The 23,269-nt window shown below is 55.0% G+C and overlaps 8 protein-coding genes across 8 annotated transcripts; 5 read left to right on the plus strand and 3 right to left on the minus strand.

Annotated features, from left to right (window-relative positions):
- Positions 1 to 88: 88 nt before the first annotated feature.
- Positions 89 to 2,665, plus strand: CDEST_08120 (Putative bicarbonate transporter). The gene is made up of 3 exons (XM_062924279.1): positions 89 to 1,015; positions 1,078 to 1,171; positions 1,229 to 2,665. The coding sequence occupies exons 1-3, from the start codon at positions 546 to 548 to the stop codon at positions 2,540 to 2,542; spliced, it is 1,878 nt and encodes a 625-aa protein (XP_062780330.1). The 5' UTR covers positions 89 to 545; the 3' UTR covers positions 2,543 to 2,665.
- Positions 2,666 to 2,969: 304 nt separating this feature from the next.
- Positions 2,970 to 4,019, plus strand: CDEST_08121 (Putative short-chain dehydrogenase/reductase SDR, NAD(P)-binding domain superfamily; the record flags this gene model as incomplete). The annotated part of the gene is made up of 3 exons (XM_062924280.1): positions 2,970 to 3,021; positions 3,075 to 3,664; positions 3,738 to 4,019. 3 exons carry the CDS (start codon positions 2,970 to 2,972, stop codon positions 4,017 to 4,019), a joined length of 924 nt encoding a protein of 307 aa, XP_062780331.1.
- A 997-nt stretch (positions 4,020 to 5,016) lies between these two features.
- On the plus strand, positions 5,017 to 6,324 carry CDEST_08122 (Putative 2EXR domain-containing protein; the record flags this gene model as incomplete). The annotated part of the gene is made up of 1 exon (XM_062924281.1): positions 5,017 to 6,324. One exon carries the CDS (start codon positions 5,017 to 5,019, stop codon positions 6,322 to 6,324), a length of 1,308 nt encoding a protein of 435 aa, XP_062780332.1.
- A 265-nt stretch (positions 6,325 to 6,589) lies between these two features.
- On the minus strand, positions 6,590 to 8,425 carry CDEST_08123 (Putative 4'-phosphopantetheinyl transferase domain-containing protein). The gene is made up of 2 exons (XM_062924282.1): positions 7,727 to 8,425; positions 6,590 to 7,548 (listed from the first exon to the last, which is right to left on the minus strand). The coding sequence occupies exons 1-2, from the start codon at positions 7,808 to 7,810 to the stop codon at positions 6,694 to 6,696; spliced, it is 939 nt and encodes a 312-aa protein (XP_062780333.1). The 5' UTR covers positions 7,811 to 8,425; the 3' UTR covers positions 6,590 to 6,693.
- A 2,514-nt stretch (positions 8,426 to 10,939) lies between these two features.
- On the minus strand, positions 10,940 to 11,558 carry CDEST_08124 (uncharacterized protein). Its single transcript, XM_062924283.1, has 2 exons — positions 11,381 to 11,558; positions 10,940 to 11,308 (listed from the first exon to the last, which is right to left on the minus strand). Exons 1-2 carry the CDS (start codon positions 11,403 to 11,405, stop codon positions 10,941 to 10,943), a joined length of 393 nt encoding a protein of 130 aa, XP_062780334.1. The 5' UTR covers positions 11,406 to 11,558; the 3' UTR covers position 10,940.
- Positions 11,559 to 11,878: 320 nt separating this feature from the next.
- Positions 11,879 to 14,547, plus strand: CDEST_08125 (Putative alpha/beta hydrolase-1). Its single transcript, XM_062924284.1, has 5 exons — positions 11,879 to 12,241; positions 12,379 to 12,458; positions 12,522 to 12,617; positions 12,684 to 12,979; positions 13,035 to 14,547. Exons 1-5 carry the CDS (start codon positions 12,210 to 12,212, stop codon positions 14,478 to 14,480), a joined length of 1,950 nt encoding a protein of 649 aa, XP_062780335.1. The 5' UTR covers positions 11,879 to 12,209; the 3' UTR covers positions 14,481 to 14,547.
- A 2,013-nt stretch (positions 14,548 to 16,560) lies between these two features.
- Positions 16,561 to 17,778, plus strand: CDEST_08126 (Putative RTA-like protein; the record flags this gene model as incomplete). The annotated part of the gene is made up of 2 exons (XM_062924285.1): positions 16,561 to 17,082; positions 17,188 to 17,778. The coding sequence occupies 2 exons, from the start codon at positions 16,561 to 16,563 to the stop codon at positions 17,776 to 17,778; spliced, it is 1,113 nt and encodes a 370-aa protein (XP_062780336.1).
- A 403-nt stretch (positions 17,779 to 18,181) lies between these two features.
- CDEST_08127 (Putative Zinc finger, CCCH-type) lies at positions 18,182 to 23,035 on the minus strand. Its single transcript, XM_062924286.1, has 5 exons — positions 21,695 to 23,035; positions 19,923 to 21,641; positions 19,239 to 19,861; positions 18,927 to 19,185; positions 18,182 to 18,833 (listed from the first exon to the last, which is right to left on the minus strand). The coding sequence occupies exons 1-5, from the start codon at positions 22,341 to 22,343 to the stop codon at positions 18,625 to 18,627; spliced, it is 3,459 nt and encodes a 1,152-aa protein (XP_062780337.1). The 5' UTR covers positions 22,344 to 23,035; the 3' UTR covers positions 18,182 to 18,624.
- Between the last annotated feature and the right edge of the window lie 234 nt (positions 23,036 to 23,269).

Here is a 23,269-nt window from a genome sequence, read left to right on the forward strand (position 1 = left end):
GTGTGATTGGTTTTCATTTGGGGGGCTCGCTGATGGTAGGTCCCGACGTCGGCAGATGACGTCACATGCCGAGCCCATCGTTCAATCGGTCTCGAGTCTGGGCTAAGCTCAATGTAAAAAAGAGATCCCTGTGCCAAGACAGCCAATGAGAAGCACGTGGGGTCCAACGCAAAAACGATTTGCTGCAGATTCCACGCTTCCATCGAGTTAAAGGTGCCAGGGGAAAAAACCGTATTAAAAAAAAAACCAGTGCTGGGGCCATCTAGGATGGTTGGGACGAAAGGCTTAAATGGTTCGGTGTCTGGGGCCGCGTAACGGGCCAAGTTGAGTCACCGAGTGAGTTGAGTTTTGAAAGATTCGGCCTGCTCGCTGGTCTTCTCTACAAAACAACTCGACGTACTGATACTAGACTCGGCCGTGCTATGTGTGTTTGCCTTTAGGGAATACGAAACACCCAGCTCGGTTGTTGACCACCTAGCACTTTCTCGTATCTTTTCGGTGTCTAGACAGCCGCGGCTCCTTGTGCGTTGTGGAGCCTCGTCCGAATGACACCAAACTCCACGGCCGCGGGGCCATACGACGACCGAGAGTTCCCTTCAGCAACATCACCTCGTTCTCAGTCCGATGTCATCACGCCGATACGCGAGTCGCACGGTCTCATTAGCGACCGTGTCGAGCGGAGGTCTTCCGAAAAGCGGGAGGACCGCGACGGCGTATCAAGCGGCGATGCGGGCCCAGAGCGGCGCAGCGGCCGGTGGCGGGGTTACTTCCGCAGAGGCGGCAAGTTGAGGCCGTTCCGGCTACTGAAGGAGGACTTTGGGAACTTCAGGCTGCGGTACTACTCCGACTGGACTGTGTTCAACCAGCTCGTCCTGGCGAGCGCGGTGTATGTCTTCTTCACCAACATCTTGCCCGGTATCACGTTTGCCAGCGACCTGTATGTCCTGACGGGGGAGTCGTGGGGCACCATCGAGGTTGTGTTTAGTACTGGGCTTTGCGGCGTCATCTTTTCCCTGTGAGTCAATACTATGAAGCCTCTGTTCTCTCTGTGAGCGATGGGACTAAGTCGTTCCTTAGGTTTTCGGCTCAGCCGTTGACGATCCTCGGTGTGACCGGGCCATTCTCGGTACTGGCGGAGAACATCTACACTCTGTGCGAGAACTCATTCAAGGTATATGTGGCTCAAGTTTCTCGCTTTTGCATCACGCTGACTCTCATTCTTTCAAAGATCCCCTTCCTGCCCTTTATGGCATGGTCGCTCATCCACTCCGGCTGGATGCACTACCTCCTGGCGATATTTAACGCCCACGACTACACCATGCAATACGTCACTGACTTCAGCGCCGACATTTTTTCTCTTCTCAACAGCGTCATCTACTTCTACAAAGCCGTCCGGGAGCTTCAGCGCACGAAGGCCGTCGTCTCGCTCGCCGCCTTCCTGTACTCCATCATCGGTGCTGCGGGAACCTGTATGCTCGCCATCTTCCTGTCCACGGCCGTCTCGTGGAAGCCGCTGTTCCACAGGTACGTCCGCATGGGCCTGACCGAGTATGCCGCGGCCATCTCCATCGTCTTCTTCATCGGCATGCCCTACGTCGGCGACCTTGCCCAGCTCGACCACAACCGGCTCGAGGTCTCCAAGACGTTCAGGCCCTCGTCGCCGAGCAGAGACTATTTCTTTGTGGAGTTCTGGAAGCTCTCTATTGGGTGGATCTTCATCGCCATCATACCGGGCATCATCATCACCGTCCTCTTCTATTTTGACCACGAGATCAGCAGCATCATATGCACGGCCAAGAGGTACGGGGTCCAGAAACCGGGGGGCTATGCGTGGGATGTCATGCTCCTTGGCACGACGACCATCATGTGTGGGATCCTCGGCATTCCGCCAGCCAACGGGTTGCTGCCGCAAGCACCACTCCACTCCGAGTCCCTGATGTACACGGTCTATGAGGATCCGCCAACCAGCGACTCAGGGCCCGGCGACGACCCCCCCGCGAAACCCGTCCTGCGAGTGTACGAGCAGCGGTATTCGCACTTCATCCAGGCGGCGGGCATCCTGCTGTTCATCTCGCCGCCGTTCCAGCACGTGTTGGGGCTGACGCCGACATCGGTCCTTGCGGGTTTGTTCTTGTTCATGGGCTATCAGTCACTGTCCGTGAACCCGATCCTCACCAGAATTTGGCAGCTCCTCACGCCCATCTCAGAGCTGCCTGATCTGCCGCATGGCGCGAGCTGGATGGGGATCCACTTCTACACCATCACTCAACTGGTCCTGACGGGCATCGTCTTCGGCGTTACGCTGACCGTCGCTGCCCCTGGGTTTCCCATCATCATCATCATTTTGGTCCCGGTGCGGCTGTTCTTCATGAACAGGATCTGGAGCCGCCAAACGCTGCGGTACGTTGACGGTTGGGCCACCAGGGAAGGCAAACCGGAAGACGATAACAACGATCGCTGCCGAGGAGGCGTCGTGACTTCGGGGGCTGCAGCTAGACAGGCAGCTGATGCCGACGAAGAAAAGGGCAACAAGATAACGTAGGCGTTGCGTTTCTTTTTTCGAACTTTAATAACACATCACGGCAATAGCCTCCATCATCTGTCTTCATTCATGTATGTCGCTTGTTGTCACAAACAGTCATCAATAAAGTATCAGGAGACATCCCACTGTGAAAGATCGTCCAGTGAAGGCAGGATTCGGCGTTAGGCTGTTAGATGCCCATCCCCAAGTCTACCCCGGGTTATATTTCTCCTCAACGACAACCCTTCTGGGCTCGATTTCCGAAGTGGCTTCGGATTAAGAGACACGCAAGCGGGTGAGTGATACACTAATGTCTGTCTGAGACATAAGTCCATCTGGCCGCACTACCTACTTTTAGGGCACCTGCGCCCAACCATCACGGCAAAGCCGTTCTGCCATTTTTACCATCTTGTTCAATACACGGCCGGAACTGTAGAAACCAGAAATCATGTCGCTGTCTGTAGCTGGCAAGTATGCCATCATCACCGGCGCCGGATCAGGTACACTCACCCTTCGCCCCCTTCAGCGAGCATACCTCACCGACACTTCACAGGCATCAACTTCGCCTTCGCCAAATTGCTCCTCGAACGCGGCTGCTCCGTCATGATAGGCGACCTCGCTCTCCGCCCAGGCGCATCCTCACTCTTGGCCCAATATCCGCATCCGCAGCAGCCCAGCCGGCCCTCGGCCCTGTTCCAGCCCACCAACGTCGCCTCCTGGCCACAGCTCACGCGGCTCTGGACCAAAACTCTGGAATCATTTCCCCAGATCGATATTGTCGTCCCAGGAGCCGGGATCTTCGAGCCCTCTTGGAGTTCGTTCTGGAGGCCCCCGAAAACGGAGACAAATCCGCAGACGAACTCTCGTGATGCGGCGGATGCGGAGCCCGGTACGTACGCCGTGCTTGACGTGAACCTGGCGCACCCGATCCGGTTGAGTCAGCTTGCGATCGGACACTGGACCCAGCAGAAGCGAGAGGGGTGTCTGGTGCATGTGGGTAGCATCGCAGGCTACGCGGCGGGGATTGGATCGCCGCTGTACATGGCGAGCAAGCATGGTCTGCACGGGTTTGTGAGGTCCATGGGAGGTATGAGAGACCGATTGGGGATCCGTTGCGGTGCCGTCGCGCCGGGGGCTGTCATGGTGAGTTTCACGTACACTTTGCTCCTTTTCATTCTTCTTTTAGGGGTTGCAAGCGTTGATATATAATGAGTAGACGCCGATGTGGCTGGAAGACCCGGAGAAACAGCATATGGCGCAGGGAGAGGGCTCGGATCTGTTCATCGACCCCGAAGAGATTGCTAGGGGCATGCTGGAACTTTGCGAGAACCCCGAGCACGGCGATGGGACAATCCTGGAGGTCACGAAGGGCGCCACGAGGGTTGTGCCCCTGTATCATGCTGAGCCTCCGGGTGGAACGGGGGCGGTGATACCGCGGCTTGTTGACGAGGCTGAGAAGATCTGGGGTGAGCTCAAGAGCTTAGGATTGAAGGTGTAGTCGACGGGTTTAAACCCCAACCCCCCTCTGCGAACCGGCCAGTCTTTGATCCACAACGATTGTTCAGCTTATTTTCTTGCTCTTTTTTGGTAAAGAGCCAAAAAACTCTCGACGCGACATTACCTCGCTTCTGGAACAGCTTAGGTCCTCCATCTGTTAGGCCCTCGCGGGCAGGTTGCGAACGGAGCTTCTCATGAACTTAATGGTGAGGGACATATCAAAACGTAGAATTCCCGTCTTCCAAGTCAATATCCGAATTATTCAGAGCGAAGTCTCCAAAAATAGCACTACACTGTGTGGTTGATAATCTCGAGCTTTGATGCCGTACTCATTCACGTTCTCCGGCAGCATATTTAAAACATGACAGACCGGAGCTTTTCAATCAAGCTTGGTTGATGAAATTGGGACCGCTACGCCGTCATGTGACCCTCTACAATAATAGTTGAATGTGTCGATTCATTGAGATGATGACCTGTGACATACGGAGCCCGACAAGATTAATGGAAACGAAACACCTACCTCCACCCCTGTATCCAACGATTTCTTCATCTTTGTTGTCTCTCACGTTAGAATACTCTGAACGAGTGACAAGTTGACATGGTCGTAGGTTTTTCGATTACCTCGTTATCAGAGCTGCTTGGTGCAAACACAATGAGATGAGATAACCATGGTCCCTAAAGAGGAGACAATCGTAGAATATAAAAGATGCCAGCAGGGAAATGGAACCTGTGACACCCCTCAACCGTCGGACTTAAATGAGTGGCCCTTGTTGAACGCCCACGATGTCACTACATAAGCGACTACAGCTGCACCTCTGTCAAATGAGACATCGTTGGACGCCACACCAGCGTCTTCCGCATTCCTGCCTAACGCCAGGAAGGGAAACCCTTAACATTGGCCGCGACTGCCCTGAAATCCCTTGAGCGGGGTTTTCGCACAAGTCGGTTGCTTCACGGACAGATATCACGGCCAAACCAGATGCATCCTCCAGGCGAAAATGATGCCCAGGCGACCGCATCTCGAACTGTTCAACCCCGTCCTTCCCAATGCTGACCACATAAGCTTCAACTGGTTCCCCCAGCTGCCAGCGGAAATACGCCACCTCGTATGGAAGCACGCTCTCCGGCGTCATCGCATGATTCATGTCATTCTCGGGAGGCGAGTGGAAAGAGGACATGGCAATGAAGCCAAGGGTGCCGAACGATACTCCCTCTGTAACGGTCGGGGCCTGTCCATCAGCGGGAACCACTACGACGTGGTGATCCTAGATAGATACGCTCTCCTCCCTGAGAATATCATGCTGGTTAACAAGGAGGCGCGAGACGCTGTCCTGTCATTCTACCCGGTACAAGTGCCCTGCCAACGCAGGCTCGGCTTAGAAGTCAAATCCAAGACCCAATATAAAGACTCGGTTCTCCGCTTGAACTTCGACTGGGACTACCTCAGAATCACGGCCGCGCATGCATTTCCCTATTTTTTCGACTTCCTCCACGACCTCCGCGCCCACGACCCCCGCGGCCGCGGCCTCCAGCATCTAGTCGTGGAAGACAACTGCTTCCGCGCGCCCGGGGTGACGTCCTTTTCGCCTGCCTCGCTCGATGCCCGCGCTCTCGTGGCTTTTAAAGAAACACTCACGAACCTCAAAACCGTCTGGTTCAAGAACACACCCCGCGGCGGCCGCACTCTCGATGTGCTGACCTGGATGCATGTTAACGCCTTCAACTACGGCTTCCCCGTGTTTCCGACCTTCACCTTCTTCGACTCCCCGGTCAAGGACCCGCGAAACATCTCCCGCGATCTGCGGAAAGTCAGCGGCAGCACGTCTGACTGGCGCGAGTGGCCCCTTGGATGGAGGACTCTTCTGCGCAGACTCGGTATTCGCCCTGAGGACGTCGAGGAGAATGCGGGTGTCGACGTCCGCATGATGATCGCCTCGGACCGGCAAGACGAGGTCCGCACCCGCGAAGACGCCGCGCGGGTCCTGCACGAGGAGGACTTTGAATGGCTGCAGCTGCAATGGTGGTTCCGCGGGTGGGACCGCCCGCAGCCAGGGGGCGGCGGCGGTGGGGATCGGCCGGCCGGGTGCTTCGCAACGGCGTCCGGGCTGCAGCCGGGTCTACCGGAGCTCGACGGTCCCGAGATCCTGGCGGCGGCGCCACCGCCGGCGCTTGGGTTTTGGTTGTTCCCCGTCGAGGCGTTTGGTGAGATTTCCGACGACAGGGATCCCGGTTCGTGGATCAGGTCAAAGGGTGTTTTCGACTTGAGTTCGCACTGGCCCGACCTGGCGCTGGTAGATGTGTTATGAACTAAAGAGCGCTCATTCTGTGGCCCATCATAGGTGATCGTGTATCTCTTGGCTATTCTTGTTGAACGAACGGCTGATATGGAACCGAAATCAAAATTGCGCCGTCGTTGTAATCAGACGTCGTTCCACGTCACAAGACCAGAATCATTTAGCTGCGGGAAACGAAGGTTACAAGGAGCTCAGTGTCCCGACCTTGCTTGGAAGGGAAAAGTCCCCAAACACCATCGGAATTGAACGGTCATACATTTGACTAGGCAGTTTATCAGTCAGCAGTATGCTTCGATAAGCTACAATTTAATTACCATACAGCAATCGACGATGTATGACGATGGATTACATCTGTCTAGATGAACGAGATGGAAGTAAAAGTCAACGGCTTAAATGGCTCTCGCCAAACACCAGCACTTCGTCTATATCCAGCATCTTGTATGGGCCCAGCTCAAAAGCCAACCCGTCCTCTTTGCGCTGCGGCGTCCGGACAGCGGAGCATGTCATGTAATCGGGACCCAAGGCTCTGAGAGACACCTTCACATCCTCAACTTTGGTACCCTTAAACACAACCTCATGTTCCGTGACCGCCTCACCGTCGGCCTCGAAACTCTCCGCCGGAGCCGGCGGCCTGAACTTCTTGAATTGCAGTTCCCCCAGCCACGGCGCAAGAAGCGCATCGCCCGTCATCTTGACATACGCCTCCCTCAAACACCACAGCGCATAGAAGCACCGCAGTTTAAAGTCGGCGGCATCCTCGACCGAAGCGCCGGGCTTCAACCCCGGCGGGATGTCCGCAAGCACCTGCCATTTGAGGAAGTTCGCCTCCAAAGGGGATAGCACATCGGCGTGGATGTCAACGAACTTGGGCCAACCCTCGTTTCTCAGCATGGCATGGTCCCTTGAGCGGCGCTCCGAGGTGCAGACCACATCAACGCCAACATCCACCGGACCGCTAGCGGCGTCATAGCCGTGGACTGCGAAGAGCGCGACGAGGCCTGCCTGGTGGCTTACATTGAAGCTCAACGGGGTGGTGCCGTCAGCGGCGCGGAAGATGGGTTTGGTGCGCTCGTCGCGGACGGCGGTGGCCTCGGGCCAGGGGATGCCGCAGAAGCGGCTGATAGCGTAACGTTTCAGGAGATGCGAGCCCAGAGACAGCTTCGCGTCGCGGACGTGGTAGTACTTTAGCACCGCCTTCCGTTCCTCGGATTTGAGGAGGTCGAGGGCTCGAGAAGCCTTGTAGTGGTGTCGTGTCAGTTTGTCTCTCAGCACTTGATTGTCGAGGGTGAGAAACCAAAGAATGAAACGAGGGTGGGGGTTCGAAGTGTTGGCGGTTGGGACGGGTTTAGGACAAGGAGCAGCGAAACGGGCATGGATCAAACGTGGGTTCGACGGAGAAAGGGCCACTACGTACGACTTGCTCGAGTTGCTTCGTTTCAGTGGCCTCCGGCCATAAATGCCGTGTATCTAGGATCCACTGTATGATAATCGGTGCCATTTCTGAGCGATATGGGTTATGAGTGTTTCGAAGGAGAGATGCTCGTAGGATCTAGAAACAACGAATCTGCAAAATGCCGGCTTACTCTTCCAAGCAAGGCAGCCCGCATGCAGCGTTGATGCGGAACTCCGGAGACGATGCTCTTATCAAGGTGAGCCTTCCAGCATGCAACACAAGCAGCAATTTGTCTTGCTGACGAACCCGTCTTGTCGTCGACAGAGGAGAGAAGATGTGCCTGCCAAGGTCAAGGGGTTGGCGATAAGTCGAAGCGGCTTCACTGACACCTCTTTCGCCCTGCTGACGCCGAGACGGACGTGACGACACGACGAGACGATGAGAGCGCCGAGGCGGACGTTGAAAATACTGTAGGCGCCGTGGGTAAGTTATTGGACGACGAGGAAGGCCGGCAACAGGCGCGCACGCGCGTGTGGATAACAGAGGTGAAGCCGAAGTCGTTCCTGGACAAACGGCCAGGCCGACGGAGTCTGATCGATTGATGATTTGCAATTTCAGGTTTCAGACATCAGGCCATCAGGTTCTTAGGAGGATTTGTGAGTCGTTCGTGGTTTCATTGGGGATGGTCGTGGAGCTTTGAGGAGGGGTGAGAGGGTGAGAAGGGGGGGTTGAGACGTTTCCAAGCTGGAAAATGCCCGGGGTTGGTTGGAGACGCAGAAAGCAGCGCCAGCCACAGCTCTCGAAGCCACTGAGGGCCCAAACTTCTCTCCCAGCCTGGCCAGCTCTTCCCCTCCGCGGCCCGAAACAAGGCGGACCAACGCCTGCTAGCGCCTTTCGTGGTTGGTGGTTGGTGGTGGTGGGGGGTATCACGGCTGCAGATCACACCACACCACACCGAATGGCAGCTTGGCCCCTCCACCTCTCCCCCGCCCCAAACCTTTTCTCGACTTCAACACTTCTCTCTTCTCCCTACCCGGCCTTCTTCCTTGGTATAAAGCATCGTCGTCCGTCATCCATCTCATCCTGCATTCTGCTTCTTTTCTCTTCAGCGCAATCCTACTCTCGCTTATAGAATTCGCCACGTAGTCGAGTCCTCTCAGCCAAACCTTATCCAAGGATTCCTGCGTTTTCCTTTTTTCTTACCATTCTCAACTCGGCCTCCCCTGTCTCGTCGCCATGACTGTCGACAACCGAGCCACAAGCTGAACCAAGTCAGCTGAGAGCCCAACAATCATGCTGCGATGCTCGAGTAGGGCCAGGAGTGCCACCTTCTTTCCATCGTTTTGCTCGCCAGGATTTGTGTTTCTCTCAGGGGGGACTTGATCTGAAGCGTTGAGCAAGCCACTTCTTTTTTCCGATTATCCTATGTCACGGCAGTGACGCCAGCCAAGACCAGTCGAGAGTCAACACCTTTTTATCCAACCCAATTTTTCAACAACCGCTGGAAGGCTCCGCTGAGCTTTGAAGCGTTGATGACTCGTCCGAAGAGTTTCCGCACCGGGGGACGCAAACAAACGTGCGGCACAATCTTCGACGCCTCGGCGCGGCTGGTCGCGGATGATTCGAAACCGCTTGAAAGCACTGCGTGAGCCTGAAGCAAACGGCGCCATTACCTTTTCTTTTCTCTCGTTCCGTCCTCTCAAGTCCCGCTCGCCTCGCCGGGGGCCTAATCTCCTCGTCGAAACAAGGACACAAGTTTGAGAAGGCGTAACTTATTCCGACTCGCTGTGCCTTATCTCTTCGCGAGATAATGGTCGGTTAAAAAAGAAGAGTTGATGGAACGGGAGAGGGGCATCTTTTTTCTTCTTTCTAATTCTTTTTTCTTCTTAATTTTTTCTTCTTCTTCTTCATCTTCTTCCATGTCAGCCCATCATAACGCCGAGAGTTGGGCACACCCTGTGAAGCGCTTGGGATGGCCCACGTCACCATTCTTCAGTCTCGTGGAAGGAGAATTTGATGTGGTCCGAAACTGCGTGGAGGGTCCCTTGCTGAGTCTGGACCTTTTCGTCGGTGCGGGGGATTCACATGTTCCTGAGCCATATGGGAACATCGACCAACCAGACACTAATATGACGAGCAATGCGGAATAAATTGTGTAGCTAGGGGGCACTGGTTCCCGTCACTAGAGACTAGGGAATTGTTATGGATGCTACTGGCATGTCGATAACGTGCAACTGTGTAGGGGCTAAGATGCTGAATATAAACCCAAGCCAAATTTCGTTCCGATTCCGGCTGCATGTTCCTGTTGTATTGAATGCTCTTTTGGTTTCAGGTTGACGAAAAAAGTCAACCTTGATGGATCGGTTTCTCCTAGATCTTTTGCGACATACGAATATACATCGAGCAAGCAATGTTTGACTGCCTGTGCTATCTTCCAGAAGAGGTCAACATGGGCTGGCTGCTGCTTCGCATTGGATTTCCGTGAACGCAGTCAATACATTGTGGTTAGAACATAACACTTCATGACAACCTTACAGCCAGACCAAGTAAAACCGGTATAGTAGTCTGTTTCCAGAGTAGCGTTTCGATGGCATCCGAAAGCACACCTATAACTAAGAACACAGACAGCGGCAGCTTTCGGCGTTATTCATACCCACTCATCAGGTGCAGGGGAGGGGGCAATGTACATTACATTGTATTGCAAGCCGTCCGAGAAAATATCCCAAGTCGCGAGTGTTGAACCCAAGAGCTTTCCTGAAAATAGGCAAACACAACCTACCCCTGAACTGACTCCATTGCAGCCGGTGTTCGCGCCGCCAGAAATGAGACAAGTTGTAAGAGCTTTCACATCCACCCGTGTTTCGGTCGATTGGTCGGCATACGCAGTTGAGGCCGATCGTAGCTGATGGATTCTACGATGTCATTTGGTAATGTCCCCAGGTCAGACGTATCTTCCATCATGAACCAGACTGGCTAGGAAAAGCCCTACTCCCAAGGTAGATCTAAGTATTAGCCCCTTATGCAATTGTGTGTTTTGTCCCGTAATTGAGTCGGGACGTCCGTCGCAAGAACCCAGAAGATGCACCGCGGGCTTGGCCCATACATCTGGTTGACAGTAACGATTTTTGTAAAACTCCATGACGCCTCCCGATGCCCTGCTCTCCAGATCATACACATACATAGTCTGTACAAGTGTTGTGTGTCCTCATCCTCACCCTCGCACTCGTTTCCACCCTTACTTCTTCTGAGCTGCCTCCTGCTCTTTCCGGTACTGCTCGTTCTCAACCTCGCGCCAATCCCTGGGCGCGGGTTCGTTGCCGTCGGTCTCGCCCCTGCCGCCGGCGAAGGCCGGGCGTCCGGCGTACAGCTGGTAGCCCTTGCCGGCCTCGGCGTCGTTCATGGTCTTGTAGTTCACGGGCATATTGCCGCGGAAGCGCTTGCGCATGTCGACCATGCCGCGCTTGCACTCGCCGAAGCCCTTCTTGAGCTGCTGGCACTTCGTGGGGAGGGTCTCAACGAGGGGCGAGCGGAGGCAGTCGGAGGCGCTGTTGCGTTGGACCATTACGCACTCGGATTCCTGGAGGCACTGCGCGAGGGCCTCGCCTGGGTAAGTTAGTATGCCGATGGGCCGAGCCGTGGTGGTCGACGTAACTGGCTGGGGAATAGGAGACGTACGCAGTTCTTTGCAAGAGCTAGGCATGCTGACGACGGTGCTGTGGCATTCCCTCGGTGGATGGACACAGATGCGGATGGTGAGTGGTGCGACTTCTGGAGCTGTCGGAGCTTCGAGTTTGCGATGAGCACTGAGGAAAAATCGAGTCCGTTATGATTGGCTGGGGCCAAGTCCCAAAGACTCCACTCTCTTGCAGCTGTTTCTGCAAGGCGAGAGTCGCAGAGGCAGAGAGGCCCGGCCAAGGGTTGATTTGATGCTCCACCCCCTGCAGTCCTTCAAGAAAGGAGCCCCATTCTTTCAAGAATCCAGACTCATCGTCCAACCGCGTGCTCGCACGCGACAAGCGTCCCTGCCACTGACACACTGTCAGATTGGTGATTGGTGTGATTCGGGGGGGGGAAGGTCGGAACTTGAAGGAGGCGTGTGTGAGTGTGACACCGAGACACTCCCCCAGCTCCCCCCAGTGTGTGCTGTGACCTTGGACCTGGACCTTTTTGGGAGCTTCTTGCTCACAGATCACTGCGGCATCTTCACATGTGACATCACTCCCTCCTACTTTCCTTCCACCCACATCGCTCTCTCCCATTTATTTCTCTTCCACGGTCCACCACGTCTACTTATCTACTTCCAGATACATGTAACTTCGCTGACATATTTATTTTGTGCCGACGCCGACGCCGACGCCATTGCCAATCCGGAACCCGTAACTTGAGCTGTCGTGATGATGGCTTGACGATTTCCCCCTTCTACGTTCTTAGACATACCCCGTTCCTGTTGCGCCACCGCTTTTCTTCTTTAGATTAACTCGTTCCACTTGAACCGAGTACCACGATGGCCATCCCTTTCATCGGCCGACTCAACATGTAAGAGATGCTGAATGCCCGCTCTGCTCGCCCTTCCCCCGTTCCCCTCCCTCTTCGTCTCCCCCTCAAATGCTCTCCCCCCTGATGCGGCGCAACTCGCCGATAAGACTTGGCCTGGCACTGATGGCATTGTGCAGCGTAGAATATGTCGCTTTGGTGGGGTCGTTCCTCCTGGTTGGACTCGAGGCGATTATCCGCGTCCTGACCTTGGCTCTACGTACGAAGTCTTCGCTTCTTCCTAACGGTGGCGTCCCAGCTAGCTAACCCCGGCCTCCCGCAGCTTCACCGCTCATCTCGCTCTTCTATAGAGCTTCTCGTCGTCTGTTTAACCGATTCTCGACGCCGGCGCATAAACGTGCGGAGCAGCGTAAGAATTGTTGGTGCCCTCGAGGCCGTTAGACCCCTGCAGTGCGATCGAGCTGACATCGGGCGTGCTGCACAGCCATCTCAACGTCCGTGAGAGACGCATCCGACTTTGTGGACCTCTGCCGTCTGTACGGATATGAAGCCGAAGAGCATGTGCTGCAAACCAAAGATGGTTACCTTCTTGGCCTCCACCGGCTGGCTTGGAAAAAGGGAGAGGAGGGACAGAAGGTCAACAGCGGGCCGGGAAGTTTGAAGAAGAAGGTCTTGTATCTTCACCATGGTCTTCTTATGAACTCAGAAGTCTGGGTCTGCTTGACCGACGAGCGGCGGTGTCTTCCATTTGTCCTTGCCGAGCAGGGCTATGACGTTTGGGTCGGTAGTCGTCCATCTCGCATCCGTTTAAGCGCAGCGCTGACCAGTATACAAGCTTGGCAACAACCGTGGTAACAAGTATTCAAAGAAGTCGGTACACCACTCGCCCAAGTCGCCCGGCTTCTGGAATTTCTCCATCGACGAGTTTGCTTTCCACGACATCCCAGACAGCATTGCCTACATCCTGGAGACGACGGAGCAGGAGAGCTTGTCGTACATTGGATTCTCTCAGGGGACTGCGCAGGCCTTCGCTACCCTTGCCATTCACCCGAAGCTCAACCAGCAAGTCAACGTCTTTATCGCCTTGGCACCGGCCATGTCTCCCGCCGGCCTTTCCAATGGAATCGTCGACGCCTTGATCAAGGCTTCGCCCCAGGTCTTATTCCTCCTCTTCGGCCGCCGATCCATTCTCAGTTCAGCCACCATGTGGCAGTCCATTCTTTACCCGCCCATCTTTGTTAGAGTCATTGACATGGGCCTTTCCTTTCTGTTCAATTGGCGGACGAAGAACATCTCCCTCAGCCAAAAGCTCGCAGCGTATCCTCACCTCTACTCTTTTACTAGCACGAAGAGTGTGGTCCACTGGTTCCAAATCATTCGGAATAAGTCTTTCCAGATGTACGACGACGACGTCCACCCGCCTGTCTCGATTAGTTCCTCGAGCAAGTACACCAAGGTCGCGAAGTACCCCACGCGCAACATTAAGACGCCCATAGTTCTCGTGTACGGCGGCAGCGACTCGCTGGTTGACATTAAGGTCATGCTCAAGGAACTCCCGTCCCAGACCGTGGCCACCGAGATCCCTCACTACGAACATCTTGACTTTCTGTGGGGACGCGATGTTGACGCCCAGGTCTTCCCTCACGTATTTGATGCCCTCGACAGCTTCACGGATGCTTTGCATACGAAGGAGGAATACGACCGGTACCAGCTCGCGAGACAAGAGAGTCTGCTGGGCTCCGGTAACGCGTATAAGAAGCACGGGTACAAGGGCAGCGATGTTTCTGTTAGTGAGTCCTCAAACACGGTGGACGAGGGACACAATGGCAACGGCAACGGCAACGGCAACGGAAACGGTCTCGAGACTCCTGTCTCCCAAAACAAGACTCGAGACCGCCCCTCCGCAATTCCCTCGCCGTTTGGCACCACCAGGATGCGGACCCCCTACTCCCAAGTGGTACAGGACGACGAATCTCCGTCGCCGTCTCCGGATCGGCCTGAGAGCCGTGCGAACGAGGGAGAAGAGAGGCCAGATAGCTCACTGGATACTCGCGAGTCACCCACGGCCAAGCTCAAGGGCATCGGCGTCCGGCGCGGAAGTGGAGGAAGCCACCTGAGCCTGGATAGCATGCGCGAGGGTCGAGGAATAAGCCTTGGCACGAGCAAGGCTCTGGGAGGCGTGGTAACCAAGAGTGCGATCGATGCCAAGGGGTTGGGCAATACAGGCGTGGATGAGAACAAGAGTGCGAAGAAGAAGAAGCGGGTGACGGTCGCGCCATAGAAGTCGGCTCGAAGGTGTAAGATCTTATGTGAAGCTAAATGCCTGAACAACACGTCTTGAAATTCCTAATACACTCACTATACTCGGCAAGAACCAATTACTAGAGCGTTTTCAACTGCTTAAGGAATTGTCTGGCAGCCTCGTTGGCACGTTGGTGTTAATTTCTGTGTTTTGTATTTCAAGCAAATCAACGACGTTGCAGAAACAGCAGGCTCCGCAACGAGAATTCAAGTTCGAGAGTCTTCACGGTAACGAAGGCTATTAATCCTTTCCTGTACGTAATGGAAAGTAAGCCATATACTGTTCTATGGCGACTGTGCTGCTTTATTTGGGGGGGCTTCTCAGATGTCCTATCGTCATTATCGTTCACGGTCCAATAATCCTTTTGCGGGGGTTTCCAGGCTTTACCCATGAATAGGAAGTGATGACGGCGAAAGACACGCCAGAAGATTTTGGAAACAAATGAGCGACTACCTGAGTAAGGCCATGCGTAGAAAGCAGAAGGACATACATACCCCTCCCTGTTGGATGGCCCACGGTATTGAGATACAGCTCATCAAGGGACTTTGATCTGTCACCGGTACTCGATAGATATCACCGTTGACTACATGATACGTACGGGTATTTTATGAGCCAATCTTGACCGTGCCTGAAGACCTCGAGCCAAGAAGCACCTCTAATCCCCCTTGATTAGGTTCCGGAGCTACCACATACGTTCTAAATGGAAGGAACGACCCCTGGTGACATGTACGCATACCTATATCAACAGCTTCTCTGAAAGGTTTGTCACTGGGGGATCCCCAGTCACATGGCCGAGTGGCTAACACGGTGCAAAAAACCACGATGTGGGTTTTCGTAGGGCGCGGGTTCGATCCGATGGATCAACGCGGACGCCTGAGCTTTTGTATTTTGAGCTTTTTGTGTGTGACATGTACCAGGCGCTTGCTTCATTTCTCTATTCTACTAACGGGTCAGACATGTAATGTAGTCAAGCCCATCCCGCTTCTAATACCTCCTCTCTATGCTCCCAGGCCAACATAAGAAAGGCTGAATATGAATCGCCTGGGGTTCAATTAACATCAGGACTGACGGGGGTTGCGGTCTCTTCGACGACATAAAGGCTACCTTAAGCACCATATCGCAGGACGACCAATGCCGCATTTTGCCCAGTTATAAATAAATAAGTAGGCTCACATCTTTGTCGTCCCATGAAATAACCACTAAGTATTGTACCCATATCACGTGGTGGCCATGCGATGTCACTCACCCATCGAAGATCAACCAACGAAGACGAAAAACCATGTAGGTGCTAGTTTAATCTGAGAACCAGGATTGTACGAGCCTGAAAGCTACCTTGCCGTCATCCAACCTTTCCAATATGTTGGTAGAGCTCGGGGCTTGTAGAGTCCCACTCATTGGGATATTTATGTCTAATGCTCCCACTTTTCAAACATCGCATGCTGACTTACCTAGAAAGCAGTGTCAAAGTGCGTCGTAGAATTCCATGAGAAGACAGTCCACTGTAGGGGCTTCAATGCCCAAAATTATCGAGGTGAGTGTAGCATTTCCTGCTGCCACGACACGGCCGAATTACCTTGACTGCATCACGACCATTCGACATATGAAAAAGCCCAAATATATCACAAACGCCAAAAACGCTGAATAGGGGGCAACCAAGGCCGATAGGGTTCTCGTGGACTGACTCCAAAATCCAAACGGTCTCCCAAGGTATCGGATCAGCCTGCAAGGTTGGCCCGCCCTTGGTGTAAGTGCCTATCGTGCAACCTGTGTTCCCATAGCAAGTCAAAGGCCTGCCGCCGTTGGTAACATGTCTGGCAAGCACCCTGTTGATCATGTCCCCCTGGATCCTCTTAATAAACTCGACGGTCCCTTCGATACGACCGCCACATCGCGAGCAATCTTTTCCGGAAGAACCGATATATATCTGGACGTGCTTCCTTCTAGACCTTCGCCCCCCTTGGTTATACTTTCAAAGTCTTACACCAGCAGCTCACTTGCAGCCGCGGACGGACTCCAGAAAAGACCCGTTAGAACCGGCCAAACGTCACCAAGAGCCAAGATGGCGACGACCGGGCTGAGCGCAAGGTACTACCTCGAGATCATTCTCGAGGAGTACGGCTACACCTTCGCGAACCCGCCGCCAAAGGAAATCATAAGCAGCATCACAGCACAGTACGCCGAATGGATGCCCGTTTTCTGCTATGAGGAACCGCGTAGCGTGTACTGCGAGGGGGTGCAGTCGTTCTACATGTACCGCATCGCTCTTGTCCCGAACGTCCTCTTTGTCACCCTCTTTGCCCTGTCGCTCACCGCCTTCGTGGCCACCTACGCCGTCACCCGCCGCGGCCTGGCGTTCAACATCGCCATGGGCCTGGGCGTCACAACCGAGATCGTCGGGTACGTTGGGAGGATCATGAGCTATAACAACCAGTGGGAGGAGGCCGGCTTCATGATCCAGGTCTGCACTCTCACCATCGCCCCGGCGTTCCTGGCTGCCGGTATCTACCTCTGCCTACGCCGGATCGTGACGGCGTTTGGACCAGATAACTCGAGAATCCCACCGGAGTGGTATACCAGAATCGTAAGCCACCCCCGCCACCCCCCTTTCTTTTCCCACACGAACCGTCCGCTATCGGAATTTCACTGAATGAGGACGGGAAAAGCAACTGACAAAGTCCCTCCCCAGTTCATCCCCTGCGACCTGGTCTCCCTGGTTCTCCAGGCCGTCGGCGGTGCTCTCGCCTCCGTCGCCAACCACCGCCGCGAGCCGACGCGCACCGGCGAAAACGTCATGATCGCCGGCCTCGCCTTCCAAGTCCTCACCATGCTCCTCTTCATGATCGTCGCCGCCGACTTCGCTCTGCGCACCTATCTCCGCGCTCGCCACGCTCACCTGCCCAACCTCTCCGTCGCCCTCGACAACCACCTGGCCATGGTGCGCCTGCGCGCGTCTCGCCGCTTCAAGGCCTTTCTCGCCGCCCTCGCCATCGCCACCGGCTGCATCTTCTTCCGCTGCGTCTTCCGCGTCATCGAGCTGAGCGGCGGCTGGACGGGGTCCCTGATGGCGCGCCAGGACCTCTTCGTCGCCTTTGAGGGCGTCATGGTCGCCGCCGCCGTGCTGTCGCTCAACTCCTTCCATCCGGCACTCTGCAGCAAGGAGCTACTCGAGCCGCCGGCGCGCAAGGCGCCTGTCGAGAGACCACCCAGAGCGGAGCCGGGCCCCAAGTTGGTGAACTTGATCCTTGACGACGACGAGATCCAACCGCCCCGCCGATAGAGACGATCGACCTCGAAGGAAATGCTGGCCGCTTCGTTTTTGTTGGCAGACTCTTGTGGACTCTTTTTTTTTTAAATCTCCATAAGCTGGAATTTAGTTGCGTGTGTGTGCACAACGAATGATGACTAGGTTTCGTCGGGTGATCAAAGGCGGGTATCGTCCTTGTCCCCCCCAAAACTATCCCCTCAAGGGGGTGTGGACGTTTGGTCCATCACTTGACTGATAGCAGCCACACATACGTACAAGGTGAATCTGGGAGAGAAAACAAGCGCCTTTCCTCATGCGTCTACGAATCACGTGGGCCGTGTTAAACAGGCTGGTAGTAATGTCATTCTGCACCGAGATCCACAAGATGAACATCACGTTACCGGGTTTGTGAGATACGCAGGTTTGATGACATGCTTTGATTTGTTTACGGACGACCCAGACGGGGCCGAATGGGCTACTCTTTCGAGGTAACAGCAAGCACTCAAAGCTTTGCCATTCCTCAGTAATCTCAACAGGTGAAGAGTGTGACCTCTTCTCCACTCCACTTCATTATTCTTTTGCCTACTTGCCGTTTTCCATTATACCTGTGCCTCATTCCTGATCTTGTCAGGCTGGATCACTTGTAGAAGTAACACAAGGAGAGGGTATCGTGCGAACGCCACCCAAGGAGGCCCTTAGCTGGCTCCGAAGCCTTTGCTTGAGGGCGTGCGTGGTATGTAAAGACCAAGTAAATGAACACGATTGCCTGACGCCAAAGGAAAAAGAAACGAGCTCAGTACTCAGACAGGTGCTTTTCGGGGGGGTATTACGGATCATGAGATATACGAGCCATGCCAGGCCAGTAATCTCTTCCGTCACCTAGTTCGAAGCGTTGCCAAGAGGCAGCATCTTTGACGGATCGCTAGTGAAGCGATTGCGGTAGTCGACAATGCCTTGTGCAATGCTAGAAAAGTCCTTGATGTTCTGCGACCTCATTTCTTGAAGCAGCTTCCGCAATCCATCGTTAAACTGTGCCCTTTCGGGCCCTTCGAGTGTAGTGCCGCCCAGCTGGAGGAGGATTTGGTCGTCTAGAGCGTGGGGGGTTTGCGACCGTCAGCGCTCAACATGCTTCGAGAACATGCGACGTGGTCATTAGTCCGTACGGGGCGAAGGCGACCTACCCGGCAGCTTCATCGACTCAAAATGCTGGTAAATGCAGTCAGCACCCCTAGGACAGTCGCGCCCGGCCAGTTCATCCGGGCAGATGGGGAGGTTCGGATCGATCCTGTTGCTATAGGTGAGGGACCGCAGCCCGCCAGGGACGGTTTCAGCAAATTTGGGATGATATCGGTAAGCACGGAAATACTGGAGCGGACTTTCGTAAGGGGTGAAGCCGTCGCCAGACGAGGACTCAATCGTGCTTTGTGCAACGGGAGGGGCCTGTCAAATAAGTCAGTTGTCGAGGCGCACATACGGCGTGAAACGAAGTGTACTTCTCTCACAGCATCAACTCCCTGTTCGGGAGTCGACTCATTGACCCCCACAGAGATCTGCTGGGGAACCGGCGAGGCTCTAGAACTTGGTTGCTGCAAGTCAGTGTCACTGTTGGCCAGCGAGACGGTGCTGTCTGCCACTGCCAGTCCGATGGATGGGGACTTTGTCGCGGCTGAGGGAGCTACGTTCTCAGGGGGTTCGTAGGCGTCCGAGGACGACTCTCGGTCTTGCTCGAGAGAGCTCGAACTATCGGACTCGCCCATGACAACATCAGAGGCATCGTCACTCGTAGCAGGCTGCGACTCTTCGTCGTCACCCGCGATGACGTGGCCGACAGGAACCTCAGCAACAGCAGCAGTAGTTACTTGGTTGTCTGTGGAAGTGGGGGCTTCAAGGGGGCTTGTTGCGGCTTTACCAGTGACCGCGACTTGTCGTGTAGGAGTGGGGACTTTCTCGCCATGATCTGTCGACGGGGACCGGAAGGGGCGAGCGGCGGCGGCGGCGTCAGCAGAGGCTGAGGTTATCATGCCGGCACTCTGATCTGTAGGGGCGGTGGCAACAACCGACGGGCTTTGCACGTTGGACTGGGACCCTGTCGACGTCTGAGTGACAACTGGATCCACTACACGTCGTTTAGTTGTTGTCTTCCGAAAAATTAAGACGTGTTTGAGCTGAAAACTGACCAGAATTGCTCTTGAGCTGGTTTTGAGGCTCCTCTGACTCGTCCGAGTCCTGGTTGAGCTGTTCCATCTCCTCTGACAGCTTCTGTTTCTCCGCGATCTCCTCTTCAATCTCCTTCTCCAGACGGGACATCTGTGACTGGAGGAGACGAAGCTTGCTCTTCTTCGCCTGTAGTCGATTCTCGATGAGAGGCAGGTTGGTGCTGACCACGCGGAGCTTTTGAGCGCGGGTCGAGTCACCCTCGACGCGCTTGACTGACAGCTTGGGCAGACGCATGGAACTGCTGGGCTCGGCGATTACAGGGGACGCCTGGCCATTAAGCTGGTCAGATGCACTGGACGCATCCATGGACTGAACTCGTCGAATAGCCGGCTTGCCACTGTCTGAATCAACAGCGACATCTGGCGTCTGTCCATTAGACTTCTGACCACCTGCCTGGTTGTTCATAACAGCCTTCAATTTGGCGCGAGCTTCGGCCAAAGCAATCTTTCGCTTCATCGCCTCGATCTGTTTGTCCATGACTTCAAGATGCGCCTGCTTCGGTTGAGCGCCCAGGATACCAGACTGAGGCGTAGCGACATTGCTAGGGGCTGGGCTAGAGAGTTGGCGCTGGGGAATACCCTCTCTTAGCGGAGGGAAGTCACGAAAAGACGCCGTCTTCCGAGACGGTGTGTCGGTACGCTGAATGCTCGCTGGCTCGTCGGTCGGAGATCCTATCTCCATTTCAACATCTTCATCGTCAGAAACGTCGCTGACATCAATGACAAAGGGCTCGTCTGGTCGTGTGGGGCCGAAGGGCCGCTTGTTGACGTTTGAGTTGGATACAAAGTCAGCGGCAACTGGTCGTTTCCGTTGGTTGTTGATAGGAGCAGATTGAGGAGTAGACATGAAAAGACCAGGGATAGTCGATACGGGAGCAACTTGGGAAGCCGATTGCTGAGAGGAAGCAACCTGAGCTTGTTGGGCTGTGGACGGGGTGGCCAATGTGATATTGGTTGTCGAGGGTGGACCTCGAATCGACGATGCTGGGGACGTTTCTTTTGACTGAGAAGCCTGCAAAGATCCCTTGCGCTCGGCCGCCTTCTGGGCCCTGGCTTCGCGAGATTTCTGGAGGGCATCCTGCTTCTGTTGTTGGATAAGCACCTTGTCGCTCGCGCCCGCAGCCGGTGCCCCGTTGTTGAGAGCCGAAGGTGCGGGCTTCGCATTCTTTGCTGCCAACAAACGAGCGATCCGATCCTTTCTCTCCTCTCCAGCTGATTTGGCCACTGTGGGTGCCGCTTTGTTCGTAGGTTTCAATGTTGCCGTCAAGGTAGATGCACTGTTAGGCTGAGAGCTGGACTGGCTGTAGGACTGGGAAAGTCCTGGTAACTGCGCGGTGACCGAAAGACCTGGAATGGCGAACTGGCTGGAAGTGCCGGAATCCAGTTTCAGCTCGTTGAAGAGTTCTTTGACAACATTTTTGTCGATACCCTCGTCAACATAATCCTGGTGGCGGACACCAAGGGGCCATAGGCTGAGAACTGCCGACTGGGCTCTCTGCCGAGCGTCCTCCAAAGCTTTCTTGCCCGACTGCTGACCGGCCAGGGCCGTGGAAGACTGGGTAGCCTTGCTACCGAACGCCTGTGTTCGAGGGGAGTCGTTGTGTTGGTCGTTTGCAGCCGTGCGCGAATGGACTTCGTTAGGAGACAGGTGGGGGGAGTAGGATCGGGTCCGCTCTCGTTCTGCTTGCATGTCAGTTTCGACCCAACATGGATTCGCCCTACGAGGTGCATACCATCAATATCCGCAGGCGCGGGAACCTTCATCCCACCGTCCCTAAGATCGCCGTACCAGCTGGTGGCTGCGCGTCCGACAGAGCTGTTGCCATTCTGCGCGGTCGCATTCGTAGTTGCCCGGGTGTCTCTACCGGAGCGAACGGTCTCTTGCGGTTCGTAGACATCCTCAAGTTCGCCATCACTCAGCTCGCCCTCCTCGGCGTCGTCGGTCGTCGGCTTAGCGGGGCCCCTAGGCACAGTGGGAGGGAGTGTTTCCGAACCCATGGGTGCCTGAGATTTGGGCGCATTATTCGGCTGATAGTATTGCGCTGCTGAAATGAGGTTAGGTCCCTCGCGCGGAGGCTGCCACGATTGCTGGAAGGGGACCTGAGCTGCCGCTGGCTGCTGCTGTTGCTGTTGCTGTTGCTGTTGCGGCTGGGACCAACCAAAGCCTTGAAGATGATTGTATCCGAGGCCAGGGATCATCGTCTGGTTTTGGTCGTATGAATCCGGTGGCTGGGGACGAGCTTCAAAGGTGTTTGTGTGCGGAGGGTAGGACGCCACTTGGGGAGGAAAAGGCGGCATGATTGGGAAGTAGGGTTCTTGCTGTTGTTGCGCAGGCGCCTGACCCGGGTAGGGCGAGTACCCGTATGGGTAGTAATTGTTCATTGAGGGCAACTGCCACCGTGACTGCGCGATGGAAGGTAACTGCCAACGGGAAGGCTAAGGAGGGCGGCGCTTCAGGAAGGAGGAAGCGCGGCCGGGGGCAAGGGATTGAACACGCTGTGTGGTTTTGCTGGATGCTAGGTCTCCAAAAATGCGTCCGTCTATGGTTGCCTGCTAGAGTAACAAAAGAAGGCAATAGAGATCTGAGTAAGGTAAGTCGAGTCTGTGGTCTGGGGGAGCAAAAGAAGCATGGCAATTTGCAAAATACGAGAGACCCGGGGGTTGGTGTGGCCAAAGCCGTTCGTTGGCTGTTTGCTTGCTGTGCTTTGCTCAGCCCAGATGATCAGAGAAGATTTCACGGCGCGAAAAAGCTCTCGTCGGAAAAATAATCGTCATGCACCTCTCAGATGTGGGCGCGTATCAGCAGCAAACGCAGCAGACGCAGCAGCTGGCTATCCAATTTCGGACAGAGCAAAAAGCTTCTGCTAAAGTAAGCGATGCAAGAATTCTTTGCGTGTCTCTCCGTTCCGTCACAAAGAAAGATTTTCGAGACGTGTGGAATGTTGATGTCTTTTGATTGATGTCGGTGGGCGTGGCGTGTGTGCGTGTATGTGACAAAGAAAGTGCGAATTTCAGTTGCGACCGGCTGACGGCTGGTGACGGAGGTTGGGCGGGCGCGCACGGAGGACCGAGTCGAGGATCCTTGGGGAAAGTCCAGTGTCGAACAAAAACTCAAGGCCGTGCAGGGGGTGACTGGTTGGCACCAGGGGGTGAGTGAGACTCTTCGAAGAAGAGCCAGCCCTATTCCGGCTAGCCTGACTCGAGACGGTCTCGCGTCACCATCGGGGTTGGCGTCTGTCACGTGGGGCACCCCCATTATTTACTTTGCTCAGGCGTACCCTGAGCAACCGTCAACCTGTATCCCTGTT

This window comes from Colletotrichum destructivum, chromosome 5, assembly GCF_034447905.1.
Source record: "Colletotrichum destructivum chromosome 5, complete sequence".
Lineage (NCBI taxonomy): Eukaryota > Fungi > Ascomycota > Sordariomycetes > Glomerellales > Glomerellaceae > Colletotrichum > Colletotrichum destructivum.

What these genes read in the sequence shown, in the direction of transcription:
- CDEST_08124 (XM_062924283.1), bottom strand. Translation starts at nt 11,405, where the DNA reads ATGCCTAGCTCTTGCAAAGAACTGC. An exon ending in TAGCTCTTGCAAAGAACTGC is followed by an intron (nt 11,309 to 11,380) that starts GTACGTCTCCTA and finishes TAACTTACCCAG; the next exon opens with GCGAGGCCCTCGCGCAGTGC.
- CDEST_08123 (XM_062924282.1), bottom strand. Translation starts at nt 7,810, where the DNA reads ATGGCACCGATTATCATACAGTGGATCCTAGATACACGGCATTTATGG. An exon ending in CGAAGCAACTCGAGCAAGTC is followed by an intron (nt 7,549 to 7,726) that starts GTACGTAGTGGC and finishes CACCACTACAAG; the next exon opens with GCTTCTCGAGCCCTCGACCT.
- CDEST_08120 (XM_062924279.1), top strand. Translation starts at nt 546, where the DNA reads ATGACACCAAACTCCACGGCCGCGGGGCCATACGACGACCGAGAGTTC. An exon ending in TGCGGCGTCATCTTTTCCCT is followed by an intron (nt 1,016 to 1,077) that starts GTGAGTCAATAC and finishes GTCGTTCCTTAG; the next exon opens with GTTTTCGGCTCAGCCGTTGA. An exon ending in TGTGCGAGAACTCATTCAAG is followed by an intron (nt 1,172 to 1,228) that starts GTATATGTGGCT and finishes ATTCTTTCAAAG; the next exon opens with ATCCCCTTCCTGCCCTTTAT.
- CDEST_08127 (XM_062924286.1), bottom strand. Translation starts at nt 22,343, where the DNA reads ATGAACAATTACTACCCATACGGGTACTCGCCCTACCCGGGTCAGGCG. An exon ending in CCAGCTCAAGAGCAATTCTG is followed by an intron (nt 19,862 to 19,922) that starts GTCAGTTTTCAG and finishes AACGACGTGTAG; the next exon opens with TGGATCCAGTTGTCACTCAG. An exon ending in GAGTTGATGCTGTGAGAGAA is followed by an intron (nt 19,186 to 19,238) that starts GTACACTTCGTT and finishes CTTATTTGACAG; the next exon opens with GCCCCTCCCGTTGCACAAAG.
- CDEST_08125 (XM_062924284.1), top strand. Translation starts at nt 12,210, where the DNA reads ATGGCCATCCCTTTCATCGGCCGACTCAACAT. An exon ending in TTCATCGGCCGACTCAACAT is followed by an intron (nt 12,242 to 12,378) that starts GTAAGAGATGCT and finishes GGCATTGTGCAG; the next exon opens with CGTAGAATATGTCGCTTTGG. An exon ending in TGCGGAGCAGCGTAAGAATT is followed by an intron (nt 12,618 to 12,683) that starts GTTGGTGCCCTC and finishes CGTGCTGCACAG; the next exon opens with CCATCTCAACGTCCGTGAGA.